The sequence below is a fragment of the Macaca fascicularis genome, chromosome 4 (assembly GCF_037993035.2).
Source record: "Macaca fascicularis isolate 582-1 chromosome 4, T2T-MFA8v1.1".
In the NCBI taxonomy this organism is placed as follows: domain Eukaryota; kingdom Metazoa; phylum Chordata; class Mammalia; order Primates; family Cercopithecidae; genus Macaca; species Macaca fascicularis.
Genome location: NC_088378.1, coordinates 73,219,091 through 73,246,572, shown reverse-complemented (window position 1 = coordinate 73,246,572; position 27,482 = coordinate 73,219,091). Strand labels below are relative to the sequence as shown.

The 27,482-nt window shown below is 32.2% G+C and overlaps 1 protein-coding gene across 6 annotated transcripts in view; it reads left to right on the top strand.

Moving 5' to 3' along the window:
- The window catches only part of GRIK2 (glutamate ionotropic receptor kainate type subunit 2), a 700,667-nt gene that overhangs the window by 664,952 nt on the left and 8,233 nt on the right, over window positions 1-27,482 (top strand). For all 6 annotated transcript variants that reach the window (XR_012433589.1, XM_005552268.4, XM_074037392.1 and 3 more), the window contains 2 exons: window positions 2-227; window positions 20,942-21,192. Coding sequence is in view for 5 of the 6 variants with exons in the window: in XM_005552268.4 (XP_005552325.3) it covers window positions 2-227; window positions 20,942-21,192 (477 nt within the window). In the remaining variant the exon portion in view is untranslated. The remainder of the gene's footprint in view (window position 1; window positions 228-20,941; window positions 21,193-27,482) is intronic.

Here is a 27,482-nt window from a genome sequence, read left to right as displayed (position 1 = left end):
GAAATCAAAAATCTCCACGTATGACAAAATGTGGGCCTTTATGAGTAGCAGAAGGCAGTCAGTGCTGGTCAAAAGTAATGAAGAAGGAATCCAGCGAGTCCTCACCTCTGATTATGCTTTCCTAATGGAGTCAACAACCATCGAGTTTGTTACCCAGCGGAACTGTAACCTGACACAGATTGGCGGCCTTATAGACTCCAAAGGTTATGGCGTTGGCACTCCCATGGGTAGGTTATGTGTCAGCTATTTGTTCTTTGTTCATTAATCTGAGTTGCTGTAAGACAGGGGTAAAACAGTGTTTCCACATGTGCCATTAGGAATTTTGTTTTAACCAAATGCATCCTGCTACCCCTCTGTGACTATATAAAAGCAGGTTACCAATTTGTATAAAAGCAGGTTATCAATATATTCTTCTAAATAGGTAAGTCAAAAAAAGGAAAAATTAATTTCTATCAAAATGGTCAGTGGATACTGTATCAGTGTTGAAAAACCCACAACATAACCCAGCTAACCTTCTCTTTTCAATCTTAAATTCAAAAAATGTTTTATGAGTACACTAAAGTTTTTGTAAGAATTTACTTTTTTAAATCTGTGGCTTACGAATACAGTATTTGACTTAGAAGGTTAACTAAAATAAGTGAGGCATAAATGGCTCTCATGAATATTATTAGAATTGTTTTACTTAAAAGAAGGTACAAACAGCAGACTATTTACCAATGCCGTATCTAGAATACTTAACACTGAGGATTATTTGTAACATCCCTCTTCTTTCATATGGCAGATTATTTTTAATCAAAATAATCAAATGAGATAATGAATTGTAATTTCCAGAAAACAATAATAAAAATCTTGATTATATATATACAAACATGTATGAATATGTATGTTTGTGCTATAAGTAAATACATATATATATATATAAAACATTACAGTACATATGTACGTGTGGTAGACAGAATAATGGCTTCCCAGAGATGTCCATGTCTTACTCCCCAGAACCTTTTAATATGTTACTTTATAGCAATATACTTTGAATATAGCATATACTTTGAATATGTATCATAGCAAAAGGTACTTTGCAAATGCGATTAAGTTAAGGATCTTGAGATGGGGAGATTTTCCTGGATTAACCATATGGGTCCAATGTAATCACAAGAGCCCTTGTAATAGGGAGGGTATAGGGTCAAGTCATAGTTAAGATGTGATTTTGACGGGATGTAAGAGAAAGAGACAGGGACAGAGAGAGAGAGAGAGAAAAGAAGAGAAGGGGAGAGGAGAGGAAAGGAGAGGAGAGGAGAGGAGAGGAGAGGAGAGGAGAGGAGAGGAGAGAGATCTGTAGATATTATTTGTTGGTACTGAAGATGGAAGAACGAGCCATGAGCCAAGAAATGCCAGGTGACCTTTAGAAGAAATACAGTCCTTCAGAGACATCACTTTTAGGACTTCTGACATCTAGAACTTTGAGATAATAAATTTTATATTGTTTTAAGTCACTAAGTTGACGGTAATATTTTAGAGTAGCAACAGGAAACGAATTGTAGAGAGAGAAAAAAGTAATAGCATATTTTATTTACATCAATGTACTTTTTGAAAGAAAGGGGAAAACATGTTCATGATTTATCACAGTAGTAACTAATAACACTATACATGTTTTGGACCTTCACTTCTGCAAATTTGTCAATGACTTGGTTAAAACCAATCATTGCTTTCTGGCAACTCTGAAATGTCTAGGAAGTCAAATAATTTTCTGCCAAAAAAATTAATATTAAATCACACTACATATGGAAAATCATCTGAAATTTATTAGGATTTAAAATAGCTTTAATTAGTTTCAACAAAATTTTGAGATACTAATTCTTGCATTTATGTAGTAGAGTCATAATAAAGAATAATTATGCAGTCATTATAGAAATGAAAAAAAATAAACTTGAGTTCTTACTCCCAAAATAGGCAAGTGTAGCTGAGTCAATACAATTGAGGGGTAAATGGTATAACTGCAATTTTCCAGTTCTATTTCTGGGTAGAATATAATGCTTATTAAAGAATTAAAGATAAATATTTGCTAATTTGAAAGTCAATAAAATCTCAGTTGTTAAAACTCAAAAATAATTGTTTAGAACTTAGACCAACAAAAGATATTTTAAAGGAGGAATATTTTATCTTTTACATGTTTTAGACTTTCCAGTGCATAATGATACTGATGCTACTGTTTTTAAATTCTCCACAGAAAATATACTCCCACCAGGCAAAGGTTTCCTCAAGCTTTGTCCCTGTTATTCCAGTATTATGTACAAATTCAAAATTGGGCAATTAATTTTAATATACTATAAATGTATTAAAATGATTGCATTTTCACAATTATATTGCTGATAAACATTTTTTTTACTTCTCAAAATGTGTTAAATTATACTTTTATTTCCAGTAAGGCTTTGGTTTATTGCCTTAGCTCTGTTTGATGGGAGGACTCAAATCTTGGCATTCTGGATAGTTAGGTCAGTTATGGTTCTTTCCCTCAGTAAGAAATGCGTGCTGAACCCAGAAACTTCATGAGTTACTGCACCAGTTATTTGGAATATGTGATGCACAACTTCTTTGACAATGTTTGAAATATGTTTTCTTCCCTAGGAAAAATTATATATTCATAGAAGAAGAGGCTGATAATGTGCCGTGAATATCATATCATCATGCAGTATTCTGCACACTGATATTCTAAACTTATTCTTGTCACTACAGTGCCTTGGGAAAGTAACTTGAAATTTATGGCCTCTAACTTTAATTTTTTTAAACTAGTAAAAGAAGAGGATTGTATTATCTCAGGTCCATTTAAATGCTAAATAATTTGGCAGATAATGTACTTGATAGATTCTCAGAGTTTAGTCTAAATTAGGCTAGACTACATGGAGAAATATGGTTAGTTGATGTCTCAGAACACAATTAAAAAATCAGGCACACTCTTAAAGTAGTTATGAGAGGTGGAAGCAGTGGTTTGCTAGGCTCCCATCATCCTGTAGTTTCATTTGGGAAGAGCTGAAATAAATGAACACATTTTTTAGTGTTATCTCTGAAAGGAGTGAGACTCATATATTGCTACCATTTTCTCTGGGTTTGCATTGTCTGGATAAGACTCATATTGCTACCACTTTCTCCTGGTTTCCGTTGTCTGGATAAGGGCAGGATTATTTATCTCTCTTTTGCTGTTCATTGTTTCAACCACCATCATACTCTGCATTTCTCAACTGGGAAATTAGCATTTGCCTTTTATGTTACCATTGCTGAAGCATGCTGAAAATGATATTAGTGTGTTAATATATTTACTTATTTTAAAAATTGTGTGTAATTATAAACAAAAAAAAAGGGATTCATTAAGGTGTGAAAAATATTCCTTGAGGTTCTTGCTCTTTCTCAGCGAGAGTTAATGAGAATAGCTATATTCAAAGCAGAGGAATATGGGCTAAGGTTCTGCAAAATTCAGATTAGTTCCAGAAGTTCCCCAGGCTTTTTAATTTATATATTCAGGAGCTATAATCCACAGTGAAAATTTCACCGTTAGTAATATTCTATATGTAATCAAAGAGAGGAACTTCCTTTTCTTTGCTTTTATTATTTCTCAGATTTTGAGGTATTTTCAAGAAAGCCTATGTAGTTTGGTGAAGAGAAATATCATGAGTCTTTTTGAGTGGGAAATCAGAAAAAAATTTTAAAATTGTACATATATCCACCTGTGCCCTATTTCCCCCCAAATTCATACATCCTTTTCTTAGCCTGCCACGCTACCTTCTAATTGATTCGTTTAGGGACCTCACCACCACCATTCATCACTCTGAGTGTGATCGTTACTGCCCAAACTGTGCTGTGAGATCGCTGAATGACTCAGAATAAGCTATTTAATTAAGGAAGCTCTGTTTACACAAAAATACCTTAGTGGAGCAATCAACAATGATGTGAAGGTAAATGCTAAATAAGCTTAAGCAAGTTTAATTAAGTCTGGAGTGACATTAAATTCCTTTCATAGTTTTCCTGACTGCAGCAACGTTATTTTAATGTGGCATTTACTGTATGGTAGATTTTTGAAGTTGCAGGAGACCTTACTCGGTAAGTTAACTGAGCTTCTTATTTCATTCAAAACAATATTTTTAAAAGCTCGGAGTGAGTTAAAAGCAAGGAGCAAAATCATGGCAGTTTCATTAAGGAATGTCTAAATTGTGTGAGCAGGTGCCGTCTTGTCTCTTATTTCACCATAGGTGATAATCTATTTATCTGAACTGGGAACATTTCTCCTCCTTAATGGCATTTTGGGCTGCATTGCTTCTCTCCTGACTGCCCGTACTTAAAAGCCTTCTTGGTTTCTCTTTTTCAAATGTTGAATGCATATTACACTTTGAGGACTAGGCAGACTCAGCAGTGCATAAGCTGGTAGGAAAGTAGCAGTCTAGAAAAAATCCATTAGGGCCAATTGGTGTTATTTTGCTTTGCTTTATGCAATTTGGTAGAAATATTATAAAATGACTGAAGGGTCTCATTAAGATGATTTCTATTTTTAGCAATGAGTTAGTGACCTCTTTCTTTCATGTATTAGTTCCTCACAACTTTAATAACAAGCAATGTATGTGGCAGCTGAAAAAGGGATGGAATTGTGCTCATGTCTGTGCATATTATTGATAATGTAATTTTCTGTAATTTCAGTTGTTTCTATTTTACTTGTAGGATTAAATCAATAGTGAATTCCAGTCAGTGAGTATATAATTATTTAACAGTCAGTGAGTAACTATTTCTGTGAACAAAACCTAAAATAAATTAGTCATATAATAGTTAGAGAATTACTGAAATACACACTGCACATGAGGAATGTAAAGATGAAGTGGACATATTTACAATGCCCTTTAATATGAAGATTAAATTTAAAGATAATTTTAGCCACACACATGGCTGTTACATATGTTTTATTTCTCTCGTATTTACTGATTTAATTAGAAATATTAGAGTGTATTGTGTTTAGTAATTGACTTTAATGTTACCTTTACAAGCTAATGCTTTAAAACAGTATTATCTATGAACATCCAAAAGCAGTAGTACTATTAATAATCCTCAAGTAACTTTTATCAAATTATGTTTGATAAAATTACAGGTAATGTGCTTACCCATAATTAGCCTAAAATAAAAAATGTAACAATGGGTTATATTATTGACTTTTTATGGTAGACGTGCACCACTTTGGCATATAAACAAAATGAAATTTCCTTTTTTTACTTCTGTTTTCTAATATTAAATGCATAAGATTCACTATTTTTTTTATTTCTCATGATTTGGTGAGATAAGAGATGTAGAATTGGTACTGGTGGAGGTATGTTGTTTGTTTGAGGCAGATGTCAGTGTTTGTTAAAATGGAAATCAGTATGAGAAGAATGTTGTTCCCTGTTTTATTCACCATCCATTTCTAAAATTCTCAATTTATCATATAATAAGTACTGTAATAGTCATCATTATAGATGCATAAAATTGTCAGCCTTCAGATTTTCAGCTTTACTGAAATAAATGAATACATTTGTCTTCATTAGTTTAACATAATGCACAAAAATTGATGCAAATTATTCATCTTTCTGCAGGTCAATCCTTCCATTAAAATGCATTCTGTTTTCCCTTTGCATAAGCAGCACAATTTTAATATTTGAAGTGATTTTGCAGGGCTATATCTAGATCTAATAATTTTCAGAGACTGAATTAAACAAAAAAACCCTCAAATTACACCTGTTCAATCTGTACATTCCTGGCATATTTGTTTTAGTCTAGATGACATGTCACTGAAAACATGAGAATCTCAATAAGTTATGCCATATCCACAGACATCATCAACACGCTGCATGCTACAATCTAAGAGACTTCAAGAGGGAATTTGATGAATTGTGAGCACCACTGTGAACAACCGTCATTAACATTGTAAATGTTGACCAAATGGTATCCAAACAATGCAGAAATGGATAATTCTCATAAAACAGAGTTCTGACAGATTTTATACACAAAGATTGGACCATTTAGTTCATTTAATGTTTTGTACTGATTAGTCCAAGACCATGACTTCAAATTTTACTTTAGATTAGTTAGCCACAGACTGTCAGACTATGTCAGAGAGTTGTCCTTGGGTTAGCAGAGGTAGGTAAGATCAATGAGTCACTCTTATTAGAAAAAACTAGTCAAATGTTTGTTCTAAATACCAAAGCCAAATGCTTTGCATTTGCTGACGCTCATGTGACAGACATAATCTTAACATGTTGCACGGAGTCTGTGGCCTTTGAAGTCAGATGACTTGTGTACAAATTTTAGTTTCACCTGGATGAAACCTGATGAAGTTACTGAGTCCCTACTACACTTAGTGTCCTCATGTGTAAGTGGATACAACCATATTCACATAATTGAATTGTGATAAATACTGATCATATTGTATTTATAGTATTTGAATCAGAATATGTAGCATAACGAATTTTAAAGAAATGTTTTGATCACTTCTAATATGAAGTTATAGAAAATTTTAAAAAATGAAAAGTGTTTTGAAGAAATGTTCTCTAATAATTGAAAGAATATGTTAGTGGTCTCTATTTTTACATTTTTAGAAATGTCTTGTCTTTATATATTTAGAGATATTAAATATATAGCAACGAAAGCAGAGTATTAGTATGACCCATTGTTAACCAATTGGAAACCTGTTTCTAATGAAACCTACTTGGGATTTTACCATCAGCTAATCAGTATATTGTAATTTGATAACTATCATTTTATGGGAAGAAAGTGATTGATATCTACTGTATAAAGTTAAGAAAATTCCTATCATAGGGCATTACCTAAACAAGCAAAATGGTTTTCCATTTCTAAATATGTCTTCAGTTTTTAGTAAACAGAGCTCAAAATGTATTAGAAGCATCATCTCTAAAGACATGTTTAGTAAACAATCTGTTAAAAAACAGAGCTCAAAATCTATTAGGAGAAAAATCATCTTCAAAGGCATGTATATTGTTTTTATATTTGACCAATCTACAAGAATGTTATTACTCTATCCTGCTTAGCTCTGTAAAATAATGAACATAAAATATAAATATAAATAATCTTCCTTTTTTAGAAGACAGACATGAAAAACAAATTTGACATAAAATAGAGAAAATGCAATATTGGACATAAACAAATGCCTGTTATTAGTGCAGGGACTTAGATAGGTGGAGCTTAGTGAGACCAAAGCAGACAGGCCAAATTGCAAAAGGTACTTAAGCAATGCTTAAAGAATGGGTAGTTCACTGTCTTGAAAAAAATATATTTTTTCTTCCAACTTTTGGGTTCTTGATGATTAATTAGGTAATGATTTAATATAAAATGATCTAACTCTTATAATTAATTCCTTGGAATTTTACATTAGATTGGGAACAAAAGCATAATGTAAGGAAATCAAACCATTCCTAACACTATTCTAAGGATTACTATGATGATGCCAAAATCATAAGAATGGTAGGGTTTATAGGATAAAATTATTTCTATTTTCATACTTAGTGTTAGAGTTTCATGGTTTAATACTCAAGAAATATGACAGCAAATCTATTTCACCAGTCACTTTTAACTAATATATATGAAATATGTCAGAACCAGTAAAAATAGTTGGCTGTTTCATTACAGGTTGATAACATTCTCTTTTTCACAAGTTAGAGGATATACTGAATATTAATAAAAGGCAACTGTCTAATACATATAGTCTATAATTTGAATTCTTCATTGATACATTTTATATGCCATATATAAGCATCTCCCTTTATGATCTTAGGTACCTGAGTATTCTCCTGCATATTCTATAAATATTCCTTCAAGTAGAACGTGTTTATATTATTTTAAAAATTTATTGTAAACTAAACATTTATGATGTATATATTTATGATGTAAAGGCGATATTGTGATTTATGAATACAATAAGGAATGATTAAATTAAGCTAATTAGCATATCAATCAACTCAGATACTTATGTTTTTTGTGGTGTGAACATTCGAAATGTATTAGAATTTTTGAAATGTACAGTACACTGTTACTAATTATATTCACCATGTTGTGCAATAGATTAAAAAAGACCCTATTCCTCTTGTCTGAGATTTTGTACCCTTTGACCATCATCTCCCCATTTCTGTCAACACTCCAGTCTCTGCTTTCTGTTTCTATCAGTTCAAATGTGTTAGATCTCACATGTAAGTGAGAATATGTTGTATCTGTCTTTCTGTTCCTGGCTTCTTTCATTTAGTGTAATATTCTCTTGTTTCATCTAGGTTGTCACAAATGACAACAATTTCATTATCGTTTAGGGCTGAATAGTATTCCATTGTGTCTATGCATACTGCATTTTCTTTACTCTCTGATTCATTATAAATATAATGTTGATCCTATAACTTGGCTATTGTGAAAAGTGCTACAATGAGTAATGGAGTATGGACATCTCTTTGACAAACTGATTTCAAATCTTTTGAGTAAATACATAGAAGTAAAATTGATGGATCTTATGCTAATTTTACTTTTAGTTTTCTGAGGAGCCTCCGCACTGTTTACCATGATGGTTGCACTAATTCACATTCCCATCAACAGTTTGCAAGGGTTTCTTTTTCTCCACATCCTCACCAATACTGGTTATCTTTTGTCTTTTTTTGTTGTAGCTTTTCTAACTAGTGTGAGGTGATAGGTCATTGTGGTTTTAATTTGCATTTCCCCAATGATTAACAATGATGAACTTTTTTTCATATGTCTGTTAGCCATTTGTATGTTTTCTTTTGAGAAATGTCTATTCAGGTCCCTTACTCATTTAAATAATTTTTTTCTTGCTATTCAGTTGTGTGAGTTCTTAATATAATTTTGATTCAACACCTTATTGGGTGTGTGGCTTGCAAATATTTCTCACAATCTCTAGGTTGTCTCTTCACACTGTTAATTTTTTTCCTTCCTTTGCAGAAGCTTTTAGTTTGATGTAATCCCATTTGTCTATTTTTGCTTTTGTTGCCTGCACTTTTGGGTTCAAATCTAAAAAAATACTGCCCAAATCAATGTTGTATAGTTTTTGCCCTATGCTTTTTTTCTAGTACTTCTACAATTTCTGACCTTACTTTTAATTCTTTAATGCATTTTGAGTTGATTTATGTATGTGGTGTGAGGAAAAGACCGAATTACATATTCTGCCTGTGGATATCCAGTTTTCTCAATGCCGTTGATTGAAGAGACTATTATTTTCCATTGGGTATTCTTGATAGTTTTGACAATTGACCATACATGTGTGGGTTCATTTCTGCACTCTCCATTCAGTTACATTGGTCAATGTGTCTATTTTTTCTTGGGAGGAGGGCAGTATCATGCTATTTTGATTACTATTGATTTACAGTGTAATTTGAAATCAGATATTATGATGCCTCTAGCTTTATTTTATTTTATTTTGCTCATTATTGCCTTGAGTATTAGGCTTTTTTTGTTATTTCACATAATCTATAGGATTGCTTTCCTATTTTTTATGAAAAATTACATTGGAAGTTTAATAGAGCTTGCATTAAAACTGTAGATAGCTTTGGGTAGGAAGAATTTTTTTTTATTATTATTTTTTTGAGATGGAGTCTTGCTCTGCCACCCAGGCCGAGGTGCATTGGCATGATCTTGGCTCACTGCAACCTCTGCCTCCTGGGTTAAAGCAATTCTCTTTCCTCAGCCTCCTGAGTAGCTGGGATTTCAGGCTCGCACCACCATGTCCGGCTAATTTTTTGTATTTTTAGTAGAGATAGGGTTTCAACATGCTGGGCCAGGCTGGTCTCGAACTCCTGACCTTGTGATCCACCCACGTTGGCCTCCCAAAGTGCTGAGATTACAGACATGAGTCACTGGGCCTGGCCAGGAAGAAAATTTCTGTAATATTAATTCTTCCAGTCTATGACCATAGATTTCTTTCTACTTATTATGTCTTCAATCTCTTTCAGTAATGGTTTAGAGTTTTCAGTTTAATGCCTCCTTTTTCTTTCTGATTTTGTTTGAGTCTCCTCTCTTTTTGCCCTTAGTCTAGTAAAAGGTTTGTCTATTTTGTTTATTTTTTTAAAGACGTGACTGTTGGTTTTACTGATTTTTTTTTCCTATGGTTTTTCCATTCTCTGTTTGATGTATTTCTGTTCTGATCTTTATAATTTACTTCCGCTAACTTTAGGGTTTAGTTTGTTCTTCCTCTTCTAGCTCCTTGAGGCATAATGTCAGGCTATTTGGGATCTTTGTTCTTTTAAGTACAGGCATTTGTTGCTACAAAGTTCCCTCGTAGAACTGCATTTGCTGCATTCTGTAGGTTTTGATATATTGTGTTTCTATTGTCATTTGTTTCAATATATTTTTTAATATTCCTTTTGATTTTTTATTTGACCTACTACTTGTTCAGGAGCATGTTGTTTAATTTCTACGTACTTGTTAATTTTCCAAGATTTATCTTGTTATCGATTTCCAGTTTCATACTATTGTGGTCAGAAACAATACTACATATAATTTCAACCTTCTTGAATGTGTTAAGATTTGTTTCATGGCCTAAACTATGCCCTGTCTTGGAGAATGTTACATGTAAAATTGAGAAGAAAGCATATTCTACTGCTCTTGAATGGAAAGTTCTATATATGTTTGTTAGGTTCATTCCATATAAAGTTTTATTAGTCTGTTTGCACACTGCTATAAAGAACTACCTGAGACTGAGAAATTTATGAAGAAAAGAGTTTTAATTGACTCACAGTTCTGAAGGCTTAACAGGAAGCATGACTGGGAGGCCTCAGGAAACTTACAATCATGGCAGAAGGCTAAGTGGGAGCAAGGACCTTCTTCACATGGTGGCAGTGGGTGCAGGTTCAGGGAAGAAGTGTCACACTTTTAAACCATCAGATCTTGTGAGCACTCACTCACTATCACAAGAATAGCATGGGGGAAATCTGCCTCTATGATCCAATTACCTCCCACTAGGTCCTTCCCTAAAATATGGGGATTACAATTCTACATGAGATTTGGGTGGGGACAGAGCCAAACAATATCAAAAGTGCAGTTCAAGCCCAGTATTTTCTTGTTAATTTGCTGTCCAGTTGATTTACCTATTAATAAAAGTGGGGTATTGGTGTCTTCTACTATTATTTTAATTTCTTCTTTCAGTCCAGTAATATTTGCTTTATCTATTTAGGTGAATCAATATTTGGTGTATATATATTTACAATTATTGTGTCCTCTTGATGTATTTACTCCTTTATCATTAAATAATGACCTTCTTTGTCTCCTATCAGCGTTTTTCACTTGAACTCTAAGTATAGCTATCCCTGCTGACTTTTGGTTACCATGTGCATGGAATACCTTTTCCATTGCTTCACTTTCAGCTATGAATACTCTTAAAGCTAAAAATAATCTCTTATATGCAACATATAATTTGATCTTTTTAAAAATACATGGAGCCACTGTATGTGTTTTGATTGCAGAATTAATTTACATTCAAGGTTATTATTGATAGGTAGCAACATACTCTTGCAATTTTTATTTATTGTTTTTTAAATAAAGCATTATTTTAGTTTGCATTTCTTTTATGACATATGATATGGAGCATCTTGTCATATGTTCTCTTGGTATTTGTATATTTCCTTTGATGAAGTGTCTGTTAAGGTCTTTGGACCATTTTTTAGTGGGGTTGTTTATTATGATTGTGTTTTAAAAGTTATTTGCATTTTTAACTAATTATTTATTAGGTATGTCTTTAGAAAATTTTTTTTTATTCTCTTGATACCAGATGATTTTTAACCTCTCTTCTCTCACTTCTACATGAACAGTGTCATTTATAGTTGGCTAAATTCTTCTGTGGCCCTGATATCTTGTACCTCATCCTATCCTCTCAATCTAGAAGAAATGAACAAAATGGATTTGAGATGCTCTCACTATCATTTTCCTTTTCTATGTACACCTTTCCAAAACTGGAATGTAGATGGAAAGAGAAGAGAGAGAAGAAAAAGGTAGCAAAAGTAAAAGAATTATCATTCTTACTCCTGTTATCAAATAGAAGTAATCTTTTTGCTTACCTTTCCTGAAGACTAATTTATTATAGTTTCATCTGTCACATAATTCCATGACACATTCCCCTTTTTATTTGTAAAAGCTTGCTAAATTTTACATATTCTTTGTCACACTGAAAGCTCTAGGAGGGCAGGTGTCATGGTTATATTGTTCACTATTGTATACTTAGAATCTCACAGCTATGCTAAGTAATATTTATGTACTTAACAATTAATAGTGCGACCGTAGGGGTAAAAATTGATTCATATATGGTCCTTGCCATTAGGACACTCATATTATCATCTTAATGGAGAAAAAGATACTTTAAAAATTGAAATATTATTTACCAAATACTATATAGGAATATCTGAAAATGTGCTATGGTTCCAAAAGAGAGAGATACTATATATCTCTGTGGCAGCCTAGGGAAAGTTTGTAAAGAGATGAAAAGGTCAGCATAAGAAATTTATCTGGACGAGAGAAAGTTCAACCAGAAAATTAGAGAAAGAGTGAAAAAAGGTCAACCCAGGCAGAGGGAAACCCAACTTGTTTGTATTGTTGTCAGGTTAGATATAGGGAGGAGAGGATAAATTCAGAGAGGAAGTGATATGGTTTGCTCTGTGTCCCTACCCAAATCTCATCTTGAATTGTATCCCCATAATTCCCATGTATTGTGGGAAGAAGTCGGTGGGAAACAATTGAATCATGGGGGTGGTTCCCCATACTGTTCTCGTGGTGGTGAATAAGTTTCATGAGATCTGATGGTTTTATCGGAGTTTCTGCTTTTGCATCTTTCTCATTTTTCTCTTGCTACCACCAGGTAATAAGTGTCTTTCACCTCCCACCATAAATCTTAGGCCTCCCCAGTCATGTGGAAGTGTAAGTCCAATAAAACCTCTTTTTATCCCGTCTTGGGTATGTCCCTATCAGCAGCATGAAAACAGACTAATACAGGAATCTTGAGATAGGTAAAAGGAAGGGATTGCATGACATAGTTAATAATTAGTATTTTATCTGATATCTCAAGAGTGCCACTACAAAATTTTCAGCAAGGTAGTGATTGAACAGATATCCAATATGAAAATGTTATTAGGTATCAGAAAGATTGGTTCACTTTTATCTGATACCATTTTGGGATTAAAATGTTATGGATTGATACGTTTTTAAAGATGAAATTACTCTTTGTGTCTATCATTTTTGCTCATGAATTTCTTATACTTCTATAAAATTAAGGCCTTTCAATGGTATTTCTCTGCATTAGTCCATTTTCGCACTGCTGATAAAGACATACGTGAGACTGTGAAGATGTGATTGGGGAGGTCTCACAATCACAGAGGAAGGTAAAAGGCACTTTTTACATGGTGGTGGCAAGAGAGAATGTGAAAGAAGCAAAAGTGAAAACTCCTTATAAAACCATCAGATCTCATGAGACTTATTCACTACCACAAGAACAGTATGAGAGAAACTGTTCCCGTTATTTAATTATCTCCCACCACGTCCCTCATAACATGTAGAAATTATGGGAGTACAATTCATGATGAGATTTGGGTGGGGACACAGCAAAACTGTATCAGCCTTCAAAAGAAAATACAAGGAGTGATGACAGTAACTGCACCCGAGTTTAGCTCCTCTTAAAAGGTTAGAAATGGGCCCACAAAGTGTTTGTTACATAGTAAATGCTTAGCTTTATAGAAATATATTATAATTATTGGAGATAATTATAGATTATATACAATTACAGTTTGGCTAAATAATTCAAATTGCTGAAGATAAAATTATAAGAATGCATGACAAATTATTAGGAAATTATTATGTTACTTTATGTAAACATGCATTCATTCAATAAATATTGTGTATATATTGTGTACCAGGTATTATACTAACAAATGCCACCTCTGCTTATTGGGATAAATATATATTAATCAAATAATCACAGAAATTCTTTTTTAGTTTAAACTGAGCCAAGTCTTACAGAGGAAAAGAAAATAAAGAAAATGGTGTCATGATATTGTATAATAGTATTATTGACTAAATAAAACATCAAACTAAAATATAGTGTTTAAATAGGCATAAGAATTTGTAAACTTTTTTTGTCACCACATATTCTAGGCAGTCAATACAAGAAATGTGAAATAAGTCTGCTTATGAACTCTATGTAGTCTATTAAATTTAATAAGAGCTTGAGAAGATGTGCAATACTAAAATTCTGACAGGATGTATTTTGACTAAAATTGATCATTTTTTGAATTCATTATGTTATTCATAAAACATTTCTTACTCTGTGATAGCACTTCATTAATGCTTAATGAAATAGATGAGTAAAGGATGGTTGCTTACCTACCACTGACAAGTAGTCTGGTCTGGTCTTAAGCCAATATTTAAAGTGACTTATGTTTTGGGGTATATGTTTTGGAAACACTTATTGGACTAAACTTTTTCAAAATAGAGGAATAACTAAAGCATTATTATAATTTTTTGAGACAAGTCCCTGGAATGTTATATGATTAATGATTATTGTATAATCACATACCCACAAAGCATGTAAATTAGTATATTTTAGATAATGCCTAATGTATTCAAGTAATGACAAGCTAGAAGAAATGTATTACATTGAAAAAGAGGACCTACAAAAAATACAAATTGATAAGCTGTGAGTTCACAATATGTAAGTTCAAAGGCAGAAAGGAGAGTACATAGAGTCAGACAGAAAAATCTAATGAAGGATCAACATGTTTTCGACACAGAGAACACATGTAATAACAATAGTAATTATTATCTAACGTTATCTTACTTTACAATAAGTATTAATAGTAATTATTGTTTCAAAGCAGTGCAAATTGAATTTAAAAGAAAAAAATTTATGGGGACATTAATAAGAGAAGGGAAAAATTCTTCCCCAACAATAAATTTAAACATTATAAACAAGTATTTATTTTTTTCTGTTCTTTCCTTTAATAGATAGATGGAAGCCTTTATTTTGCTGATGTGTAATGTGAATATGCACGAGATATATTTGATATGTAGTATTACTCAAGATTATTTGTACAAGTAATACTTTAAAAATCAAATAGATGTACATTTACCAAAAACAGAAGTGCATGTGGGAATAGCCAATTTGATTGTAATGAGTTTTAGAAGGAGATATATTATAAAAAGCAAGAATGATTTTGTTTCTGGCCCTTGTAATTGATTAAAGCATACAGAAGCTTGATTTGAAAGTACACAAACATTTGAAAGGCTGAATGAGAGATTTCCAGAATGTAAGATAATGCAATTTCAGCATGTTAAATATAAGATACATTGATTTCAGGATATATTTTTCAATATAGGATAATGTGATTTCAGTATGTTCATTATTGGACAATTTGCTGTGCAACCTTTAAAGAAAAGTTATTTATCAATCAATAAGCCTACCTCAGAATTAAAAGAAATGCTGACTGCATTTACTTTATTAGTTCTATATTGTCTAGACATAATGAAATAAGGTAAAGAGAAAAATGTTGGCATGTAAAATTCAGAGTTTGTACAGGGTAGTAAAAGGGCAATAGAAGAAGTAAATCAACATATTGTGCACAATAGACTTAAACTTTAAACTTAAGTATTTAGAACTACGTGCGCATTTTATTCTACAAGTAAGGTTCCTAGAATGATAGAGAGGAAAGAAAAGAAGAAGGAAAAAACGGGGGAAAGGAAAGAATGATAGAGGGGGAGGGGAGAGAAGAGCAGGGGAGGGAAGTGGAAGTTAGGGAAGGAAGGGGGAGGGAACAAAAGAATAAGAAACAGGGCCCTGAGCGCGGTCGCTCAGGCCTGTAATCCCAGCACTTTGGGAGGCCAAGGCGGCTGGATCACAAGGTCAAGAGATTGAGACCATCCTGGCCAACATGGTGAAACCCCCTCTTTACTAAAAATCCAAAAATTAGCTGGGCATGGTGGTGCTTGCCTGTAATCCCAGCTACTCTGGAGTCTGAGGTAGGAGAATCACTTGAAACTGGGAGGTGGAGGTTGCAGTGAGTTGAGATGGCACAATTGCACTCCAGCCTGGGTGACAAGAGCAAAACTCAGTCTCAAAAAAAAAAAAAAAAAAAAAAAAAAAAAAAAAAAAAAAAGAAAGAAAGAAAGAATAAGAAATAAAAAGAGAGGACAGGAAAGGCAAGAAAAAAAAGAATAAGAAATAAAAAGAGAGGATGGGAAAGACAAAAAAAAAGGAAAGGGAAGATAGAGGAATGAAAAAGTGGGGAGGGAGAAAAGGAGGAAAGGAGGGAAAAGAGAGAAAAGGAGGGAGGGAGGGAGGGAGAGAGGGAGAGAGGGAGGAAGGAAGGAAGGAAGGAAGGAAATAACGAAGGAAGATAAGAATAACTCAATTTAATAAACCCAACAATTTAGCTCTGAAATATTTGGTGAGATTTGTGTTCACTGTTTATAATAATCACAGTTTAATCTCTTAAGGAGTTTTAATCTATGTCTTGTGAGAGATTCTCATGAAATCACAATATTACATAAAGATATTTGATTAAAGTTTAACGTAAAAGGGACACTTAGAGACAGTAACTCTATTGTTGAGGAAATTCTGGATAGATACATTTGTAGTTTTTATGTGCCTATCCATATGCTATCATTGTATGTCACTTGAAACTGCCTCTATACCTCCTTTGAGGGCTCATTTGGAGCATCAGGTCTTATACATCTGACATATGAAGAGGTTTTACTATGTAATAAATGTATGTACTAATACTGCCTGCTTCCCTCCTTCTCTTCCTCCCTCCTTCCCTCCTTCCTCCCGCCCGCCCGCCTTCCTTCCTTCCTTCCTTCCTTCCTTCCTTCCTTCCTTCCTTCCTTCCTTCCTTCCTTCCTTCCTTCTTTCCATTCACTCTCTACAACCTAGGACTTTTTTTACTTGGTAAATGGGATCTTTTGGCAACTTGTGAAAAGATCATTTACAAACATAACAGTTCCTTACTGTAAATATGGAGAATTTGTTTAAATTATCAAAGAAAGTCCCACTGAGAGCAGGGATATAAAAAGAACCAAAGATTAGAGATTGCAGTGAAGATTCAAGGGCTAATTTGGCTTTAAATGTGCTTGGTTTATCCTGAATTTTTTAAAAAATGCATTTATCCACGTTTTAAATATGTGAAATTTAGACAAAATATTTCATATTATCTCAAAAAAAAAAAAATATATGGTCACCCTGTGACCATATAGTCTCACAAGGTTTTAGTAAAACTGAAACTGAAGGCCATCTGTCTATTTTGAGTGTTGCAGTTTTCCAGATATTTTTGTCTACCTTCCTCCATTCATTTATGGTTGTCTGTCCTCCTAACAGTTTGAAAATTGACTCTAAGTTACAATGATGCATGTTCTAATAGACACATTTATAATTCCCTTAGTGTTTTCTAATTAAACTTAGAGGCCTCTTGAAAAAATATAGATATTTCTTGAAGGCGACCTACATTGTGACTCCTGAGCTTCTCTCAGTTGACCTTCAGTAACATCAATTCTTCGTTTGCCAGCGTACAGATTCATGCGGGAGTTTGGACTTCGGAGGAACTATCTCTATCTACATAATTAATGAGTGTTCACTTCATTAGAGCTAAGTGCATGGCTGTTCGTGTCACAAGGAGAATGGAAGATTCTTTCATTCTTTGGTCTCAATGTGTCCTTGAGATTTTTCATCTAGCTGAAATTTCAGTCCACATTTAACCTTAACTGGCATATTTTTAAAAATACTTCCAAAGGAGCATCAAATTATGTATGAAATAACTAATAATTCATTTTTAATTACTTGTCCTTTTAAAAAATACTTAAACTAGATCAATGAAGGAAGGACAAGTAAAACATGTCACTGATTTATTGGCATTGATTATATTCCCTATATTATTTCATCGTGCTTAAAACCTTAATAAGAAGCCCATTAACTTTGTACATTTGAATTCAAATCAAGTATCATTTAAACATTCCTATATTCATAAAAGCAAGTATACTGAGGTTTGCTGGCAATGGGAAATTTGTATATTTACAATCAATGCTGGAAATAGGAAGTTCAGGTGGCAAGAAGTCAAGAGGTGTCTCACTTGCTGAAAAGTAGGGTGCTTTTGTTTATTTGTGTATTATTTTGTTCTTGAGAGTGTAATGGAGAATATAGTGTTTGAAGATGCTGGAATAGACATCGCAATGCAGTTGGTGCATATAGTGAGTTGGCAATAAAATTATATTCTTTCAATAGTTCTCAAAGTGAGAAATGAGCTTTCATAAAATAAATACTTAAGTGCATTAAGAATTTTTTATATTTGAAAGTCTACTTTCCAAGTAATCACCCTCCACAAATCTTGCTTATAATTATATTTATAGAAAAGAAATTACAGGCTGAGCACCATGGCTCACTCCTGTAATCCCAGCACTTTGGGGGTCCAAGGCGGGTGGATTGCTTGAGCTCAGGTGGTCAAGACCAGCTGGGCAACATGGTGAAACCCCATCTGTACTAAAAATACAGGCGGCGTGGCGGGCGCCTGTCATCCCAGCTACTCAGGATGCTGAAGCAGGAAAATTACTTGAGCCTGGGAGGCAGAGGTGGCAGTGAGCTGAGATCCCATCACTGCACCCCAGGATGGGTGGAAGAGCGAGATTCTGTCTACAAAAACAAACAACAACAACAAAACACACACACACACACACACACACACAAAGAAAAGAAATTACAACTTTTTGTTAACCAGGTGTGGCCGTTTTCACAAACACTATCAACACAAGATTTGTTCCTACACTGTTTCTCATTCAAAGACATTTGATAAACTATCATTCTGCTTAAAATGGAGATCCCATCAAGTAAGCATTTATTTTGCAGGGAAAATATATGATTATCAGAATAAAATTGATCTTTCAACTGGCACCATGCTAGATATAGCAAATTAATAAATACTGAATAGTCAAGCAAAATAACCTTAATTTATGGTGTTTTATTACATATCACAGAGACTCAAGCACCATGTTATTGCTCTTATGTTAAGATGCTTTTAGTCAGTTATTATGCTCCTCAGAATATGCAAACATTTGCTGAGAGCCTATTATTTGAAAAATGAGAATTCAGATGGATGGATGTTTCTTTAGTGTGCTTTAGTGTTTTTGCTAATGGTATAGATACTCATCTGCATTAGATATTACATAAGTGATATTTTTGTTAATTCGTTGACCAGAAACATATAAAAATAATGAAGCACATGCATCTTTCTATATCTGTTAGATGGATGGATGGATGGATGGATGGATGGATGGATGGATAAATGTGTGAATGGACTGATTGGACAGACAGACAGATAGATAGATATCCTCCATACAAAAAAGCTTGTAATGTATTTAGGAAAACAGGCCATATCTCAACAAGTAAATAATAATACCAGGGAACCTAGGCTGAATGCCCAATAAGTGAGTGATTAAGATAGAAAATAGTATAAGCTGGTCTAATATATTGAAATCTGAAGTGGTTGAGGTACAGAATTTACATTGCACATTCGTGTTAGATTAGTATTTTAAGAAGAGCTCAGGGGAGACACTGAGAAGCAGAAATTCCCCTAGTATACTTGAGAATTATTGCATAATGAAAATAAAATATTTGACTTCTAATTATAGGAATGGGCAATGCCCCTATTTAGGAAAGCTGTAAAAAATGTAGACAAGCCATAAACTTCTATAGCTTCTGAGTAGAGAAAAGATTATGTTAAAGAAACAACTCTTCAGTTGGGTTTGGTAGATCTTCATTTCTCAAACTTTTTCAACAGGTTACTTACATTCTATGATTCTTGTCTTTCTACTTTTACATTGCCTACTCTCACTAAAAGATGTATAGATGTGGACACTTTAAATCAAAACAAAATTACAGGCAATGTTGAATACAAGCTGAAATGTTTAGTATTTTTCCGCAAGCAGGAAAACACTATGGGTGAATCTGTACACAAAAACTGGAATGTGCAGTATAGTGTCTTAGGAAAAAGATTACATTTTAGAAGCAGGCTATTTCTAGGTGGGAGAAAGCAATAAAACCAATCCTTTGGAACAGATGTAGAAAAATGCGTGTGCTTCAATATTTTTGTATGTTTCTGGTCAACAAATTAGCAGATATTACTTATCACGTAATATCTAATGCAGATGAATATGTACCTCCATTAGCATAAGCAATATATTTTATTTATATTGTTGCCTCCACCAGAAAAACAAAACAAAACAAAACAAAACATTGTCTCTGAAAAAATAAACTGATAAAGAAACAACGCCCCAAATTTTTACAGTATCAGGCTGTGTACTCCTTGATTTATAAATTAAATTGCCATAATGATTTTTAAATTATCTAAGTCCATGCAACCCATGACTTCTATTATGCACATCACATAACAGATACTAGTGACTGCTCATGATCACCTAAGTAAAAGGTACCATTGAATACAGCTTATTAGTAATTACTCCCTTTAATTACTGCATTTAATCTTGGGAAACACCTTTTTCCACAACTTTTCTGGTCTAAAAATAGAGATAGCTGTTTTATCAGTGCTCTGGTTTCAGTGTAGAATAAATTGTAGATATGAATGAAACATCTTTGCACTCTATCCCTTTTCCTTTGTGGATCCTTTCTTACTATTTTACAGTGCTGTAAACTGAGTCCACCTTTTAGGAGACATATTCTTTCTTAAAACAAAATGCATTTAATTCCTCATTATCTAGCAAGGCTGTCCACTGTAATGATCTTGTTAAACGTCTATGTCTTTTTTTCCAGTTGTTTTTGTCTTCTGAAAAAAACACTGGCACACTTTGAAGCATTTTGAAAAATCTCTGCCCTCCTCTCATCTTGCTAACCTTTAATTATGAAATTTTGGATTCCTTGAAATACTTAACATAACCTCTCCTTTCTTAGGTTCTCCATATCGAGACAAAATTACCATAGCAATTCTTCAGCTGCAAGAGGAAGGCAAGCTGCATATGATGAAGGAGAAATGGTGGAGGGGCAATGGTTGCCCAGAAGAGGAGAGCAAAGAGGCCAGTGCCCTGGGGGTTCAGAATATTGGTGGCATCTTCATTGTTCTGGCAGCCGGCTTGGTGCTTTCAGTTTTTGTGGCAGTGGGAGAATTTTTATACAAATCCAAAAAAAACGCTCAGTTGGAAAAGGTAAATGTTACTTGTTTACAGTTTAAATTTAAAACAATTTTTGTTGTTATATTAAAACACAAACCAGAAGTGTTTTTATGTTGCCAACTAATGATAATGCTTAGAACTATTGCTCTAAATTGTCTTATGTCATTCATTATGTAACAAAATATTTTATTTTGTGAAATATAGTATATTTCACAAAAAGACTCATAGTCACCTTTAGGATTTTTTATTTAATTGTAATATATTTAATTATAGTCAGCTTCAGGAAAAATAGCTGTTTCTACTCTTATTACAGACTTAAAAAAACTTCTGTTGCTTGAGTTTAGTTTGAGATACAGTTTAGTGATGAGGTTAGTGATGAGATACAGTTAATTAAGTGAGTAAAAATTGGACACTGTAATATGAAAGAAAAAATACTCTGCAGATTAAAAATGAGGTTTTATATACAATATGGGTTAACAGTTTCAAGTTAAAGAGTAAGTTTTTATCTGAATAGCTTTAGTCCAATACATTTCTAGTTAAGAAAGATGTTAACTTTCATTGGTGAAATTATAGGTAATTTTCTACATTAATGAGTGTGTGAAAATATTATAGTTTCTTTTTGCCATTTAATAGTATTCTTAATCAATTCTTTGGTTTTTTGTACCAGAGTCCTTCTAAAAATATGTATAAACTTCAAAAATATTGAGTCTATTGCTATATTTTGCATTTTAATGCAGTCATTTGTAAAATGTTTTTTGTATTATCCTTGAAAAGTTGGTCACCTCATTCAGATTCTGTATTTCTAGTGCTATAATTTTCTCATTTCTGTAAATACGAGGAAGACTAGGAAAATAACTCTTTCAGATGCTACATGATACTGTTTGTATGCAGATTTATTGCTCTGGATATGATGAAACCAACAGTTTAAAGCCTTCTAGTACATTATTTAATCTTTAGTATGTAAACATCTCTTTTGTTTTTGATAAAACTCACAATATTTTAGACTTAACTTTAATCACTGTGGCAGAGTGAGATGCTACAATCTTTAATATTTAAGAGGTTTATGAACTTGTATTGGTAAATAAAAAGAGCAGAAAAGTGGTATCTTGAAAATGATGCCATACAGGAATACCAGGTAAATATTTTTTCTAATATTCATTGAAGTGTTTGTACCTTTAGAAATATTTTTTAAAATAAAAATGCTCCTTTGTCTCTAATAACTTACATCATATTTATCCTTCCTGGAATCAGAATTTTGGATACAGTATTTCTATATTTTTGCCTGATTACAGTACTTGACACTGAGGAATGTTATCATAAATGTATATTTTTATAATCCCATTTTGTCTATGACTAAAATAACCAATTAAAATGTTTGAAGAATTCAGAAAATAACATGATTTGTTTTCACAGAACATTCAGGTTGTTATTTCTGCTGGCTTGGCTAACTCAAATATTGGTTGCATTTGTGTGTCTAAGTACACTTTTTATGTAATACTCATTTTTATAGTGTCATTTTATAATGAATTTTGAAACTAAATCTAGAGCTAACCAAAGAATAAATATTAACTCATTAATTACCATTTTCATTATAATTTGTCAATAAGTGTGATATTTAATGCATTAATGTTCTATATAAGAATGAAAATCATAGAAGAAATACGTGTTTTCTACTTGGAACCTCAAATAATCCATATGTAATAATTTTCAAGTTATAGCTCAGTATTAAAACAAATTAGTCTCTTGATGATATGTGGTATTCTACTGTACTTACCTCTATGTGTCCCGTTCATTTGATTTATCTAGGCTGATTTATCATTGATGTATCTCTAGTGCAATTTTGTTTTACAAGTATTTGGTTAAAACAAAAACAAAGGATATGAGGATTTAATTTTGTAATGTAATGTGCTTCATTGTTATTGTGAACAAGTTTAGTTGAATTTTTCAGATATTATCCAGATCTCGACATTCTGTGGATCTATATGACCCTCTAAAAATTAGAAAAATAAAATTAATGTACCTTTTCAAATGGAAACAATGAGGCATTAACATTGCACTAGAAAGAAATAACTGAGTAGATATTACATGAGCATTATAGTCACTCCGCAATGCTTTGCACACTGTCTCTACATAGCTGCCACAATAAAATCCAAATTCCTTAAGTTAGCAGATGAGACCCTTTCACAGCTGTCCCTGTCCACTGCTGTAGCTTTATGTTTTGTTCCTTTCCAATTTGCACCTTTACTACAGCCACATTACATTTTAACTCTCAATTTCCCAAGATTATACTCTTCCTTTTGACTGGAGCAATTCTTGTCTATTATTCTACCTTGCAAACTCTCACAAACATTTTATATTAGGCATTTAAAATGAAACATTAACTTGTCCAGGAAGCTTTCCCTAATCAAAAGATATAATGGGTTTGGGCACAGAGCATAGCTTGTTTCTAAGAAGTGGAAGTAGGTTTTCATTTCCTACTGCAATGAAAAAAAATGTGACTCATGTATCTCATCTTTTTACTTAGTTTATTTCAGGTACTGTCATAATCTAAAAACATGTATCTCCTTTTGAGAAAGCTGGGAAGGTATTTTGCCCATGTCAAACCATTTCCAGCATTAGGTCTAGATATCTTCACTCTGTGAACCCCTAAGCACATCTCCATTATCCTGTTGACAGTATTGTATTCACATTTGCTGGTTTCTGAGTGTGGGTGCCTTTTCACATATTAAATTCTTCTTGCCTTTAGGACAAAGACCTAGTATTTTTTGTTTGTATCTCCAAGGCCTCAAATAGTGCCTGGTGGCATAATATCTATCTACCTACCTACCTATTTCTCTGTTTACCTACCTACCTATCTACCTATCATTTAAATTAAGAATGAAGTTGATTGCAGTAACTTTTTTAAAAAAAGTATCATAAAGAAACATTATTTTTCTATATATTCAAAACGATAAATAATCATGAATTTAATGGAAATGATTCATTTTATTTATTCTGATAAATTAGGTTCTTGGGGCTCAGTTCTTCATTTTTCTTAAGAAAATTTATGTTGGTCTATATGGTCTATATGGCTGTTTAACAAGTTACTTAATTTATTAAAATTAGTCGTAAGATAGTCCTAGATTTTATCATATGTTTGAGAACATACAGAAATTCAGTTTACTTTTACTTATCAAAATTGTGTCTTTAGCCTAGATTTCTTATATTTCAAAAATAAGGTAAACACTTGTGAGATCAATTATTTACTCAATAAATATTTATTGATAAATAAATATACAGTGAATTGTGTTTTGCCCATTGAAGGAAAGCACGAATGTATTGGTGACTAAACAGTTTGTCAGATATGTCAGATATATATGAAACTTAGTTGAATGTGAACTTTGTGAATAAAATTTATAAATAATGAATATCTTTCCATATTGTCTTACTTTTAATAACAGTGATAAAATTATATTAATTTATAGGTGAAAATAAAATGCCTTTTATAATACATATTATAAATACTAGTGAAAACAAATAGCTCTTGATAATGATAGCCTTTCTTGTAAGTTGTTGGATAATTAAGATTAATAGGCAAATGTTTCACACTTTTAAATGAGGGCAAGTTAAAAATAAAAACAGAAAATAAAGCTGAAATATGTGGACCTTAAAGCATTTTAACAATGGAAATTGCATTCCTTTCAGATAACCACAAGATGGTGTATCATAATTTTTATAAAAATGGTTTTAATTGTGAAGTATATGTTAATGAATCAAGGACACATTGCTTTTTATTTATTCAAACTTTTAAAATACTTAAAAACTTTTCTCATCTGAATGTGTCTGAAAAGGTAACTGATCACCACATGCATTTTATAATTATTTTTCTTTTTGCCTTACATCTTCTTTGATTTTAAAGATATGTCTACTGAAGTTTCACTGAGAAAGCAATCCAAGAAACTGTTGTATATCTGAGATAATTATCCCATTTTGGGTGTATGGATTTGGTTGAAAGGCCTTGTTTCCCTCCTCTAAGACTTACTTCTGGCTATAACAAGCTGCTTAATATACTGAATTTCGTTTTCTCTGGTAATATTTATAATATATTGGCTTTGTAGGCAAGAATTATTAGATACCATAATAACTTTAATTTTTATTAAACTTTTATAACATGGATTATTAATGTTTAAAATTATGCATTTCTTAAATATTTGAATATGTCTCCTTTTAACAGACATACATAATTTTTCTTTTTTTAGGTTTTCAGCCAGAACAACAATATAACTTCTATAGTTTGATCTCTTTATGTGTGTTTTGTATATAGAAATAATATTTCCCATGTATTTGAAAATGTATTTGTTTATACAAATTGTTTTTATTGAACTGTTTGAATATAAATTATTGAGTTTCCTGACATAAAAAAATCTTAAGATGAAGCCAAAAGCACTCCTTATTTTTTAAGTGTAAACTAAGTAAATATGTCTCAGAAATATATATATTATTGCTCAGATAACTGAATTTGTGCACTAAGGGTCCCATCTTGAACACACATTGTTGTTGTCTTTAAAATGGTTAAAATGTATTTTTAAATCTATGTGATATTGTTTTTTAGGACATAGTCTACTTTGGTCAATATAGTTGTTTCTATTATAGAACACTGGCAAATTTTACCTAAGAAAATCTCTAAATAATTATATTTTTATGGTGCACTGATAGTTCAAAAATATTTTTTGAGGGCACATAGAATATTCTTCAGTGTATAGATGAATAACACATTTGGAATATGGCTGTAAATCAGAGTAGTAGAAGCACAAATGAACAAAACATTTCAATCTGGGGGATGATGAGAACAAAATCAGAGGGTTTAGTTTAAACCCGCAAGACTAGGGATCCTATTTGAAAGGTTATTTACAAGGAAAACACGTAGCAAAGTCAACTAATTCTGTGTTTCATGGAAACAGAAGAATGAAAATAGGTTGTTCACAGATACCTACGTATAAGCTGCTGTTAAAATTTTAAATAATTAGTTCTAACAGGAGCAATGCTTTTTCAAGAATATACTTTTTGGGTAAGGTATAGGAATGCAAACAGTGCTATGAATTATAAGTAAAAATTTCATGTCAATATTTATGTTTTGCCCAGTAATGCCTATTTAGAAACTATAAGATAGCTATACTTTTTTTATTAATTGCATTTGATGTAAGAAATTTTAGCTGCATTTAACTTTACAGAAGTTAAAAGTTCTAAGTAAATTTTCAGTGTAAAAAATTATAGTTGTAAAGCATAAATATATAATATTTTTTTCTTAAACTAATTTCACAGCTATATTGACTAAAGTGTTGATTCTTGTCAGACCTTATATGTTAATTTTTTAACTTGATCTTTAGAAGTTAAAAAGTATAAATAAACTTTGGGCAAATGTCCATTTTTTATTTTTTTTTTATCACTGCCTTTCTTTGAGAACTGAGTGTCTTTCAGTTTCCATTAATGACCTATATAATGATTAATCGAATGAATTTTTAAAATGTCTCAACATACAAATATAAAATACTGTACTTTGAAATGAGGTGCCAATCTTCATTTTGCTTACTGATCTACTTCCAAATCAGCTAAAGGGTTTTCAGGTCTTTTGTTTATGATAACCCATTATCTTTGTATCCCCATAAATAATTATTCTTAATTAAAATTATAGCTTATTAATTATACCACCTTATTTTTATAAATGACTTTAGTTTTTAAAGTGTAATACTACATTTGAATACAAAACTACCCTAAGAGCCATGTAAATATTATTATCTATATAGTACAGATGAGGATAATAAGTATCTCAAGGGTCAAGTTGTTTTCCAAGGTCAAAGATGCCTAGTCTAAAAGTGTTTCAACCATATCAAGCTGTACAGAATGGAAGCAGAATATTTAACTATTCTTCTTTCTCCTTGAGTTTTCACTAAGGAAATATATGGATTAGGAGGTGGAATTAGATAAACAGATTATGGGTTTCGGTCATAAGCAGCTTAATAATTTACTTTCCTAGATAGTAAGCATGAGTTTTGGAATTAAAAAGACTTGGAAACATAACTTTGTTTAACCTTAGATAAAAATTACTTAGCCTCTCTATTCTTCTTTTTAAATAAATAAATGAAGCAACGAATAAACAAATAAGTTATGAATCCATAATAAAAGTGTTTTAAGAATTAATTAAGATAGTTAATATACATAGAGGGTTGCTTTGCACATAACTGGCTTATAACAAGAAGCTCTTTTAAAAGTAATATTATTATTATTTGTAAAGCTGGTACATTTTAACTGCTGCACCTTATGAAAAGAAAGTTTTCTAGCCATTA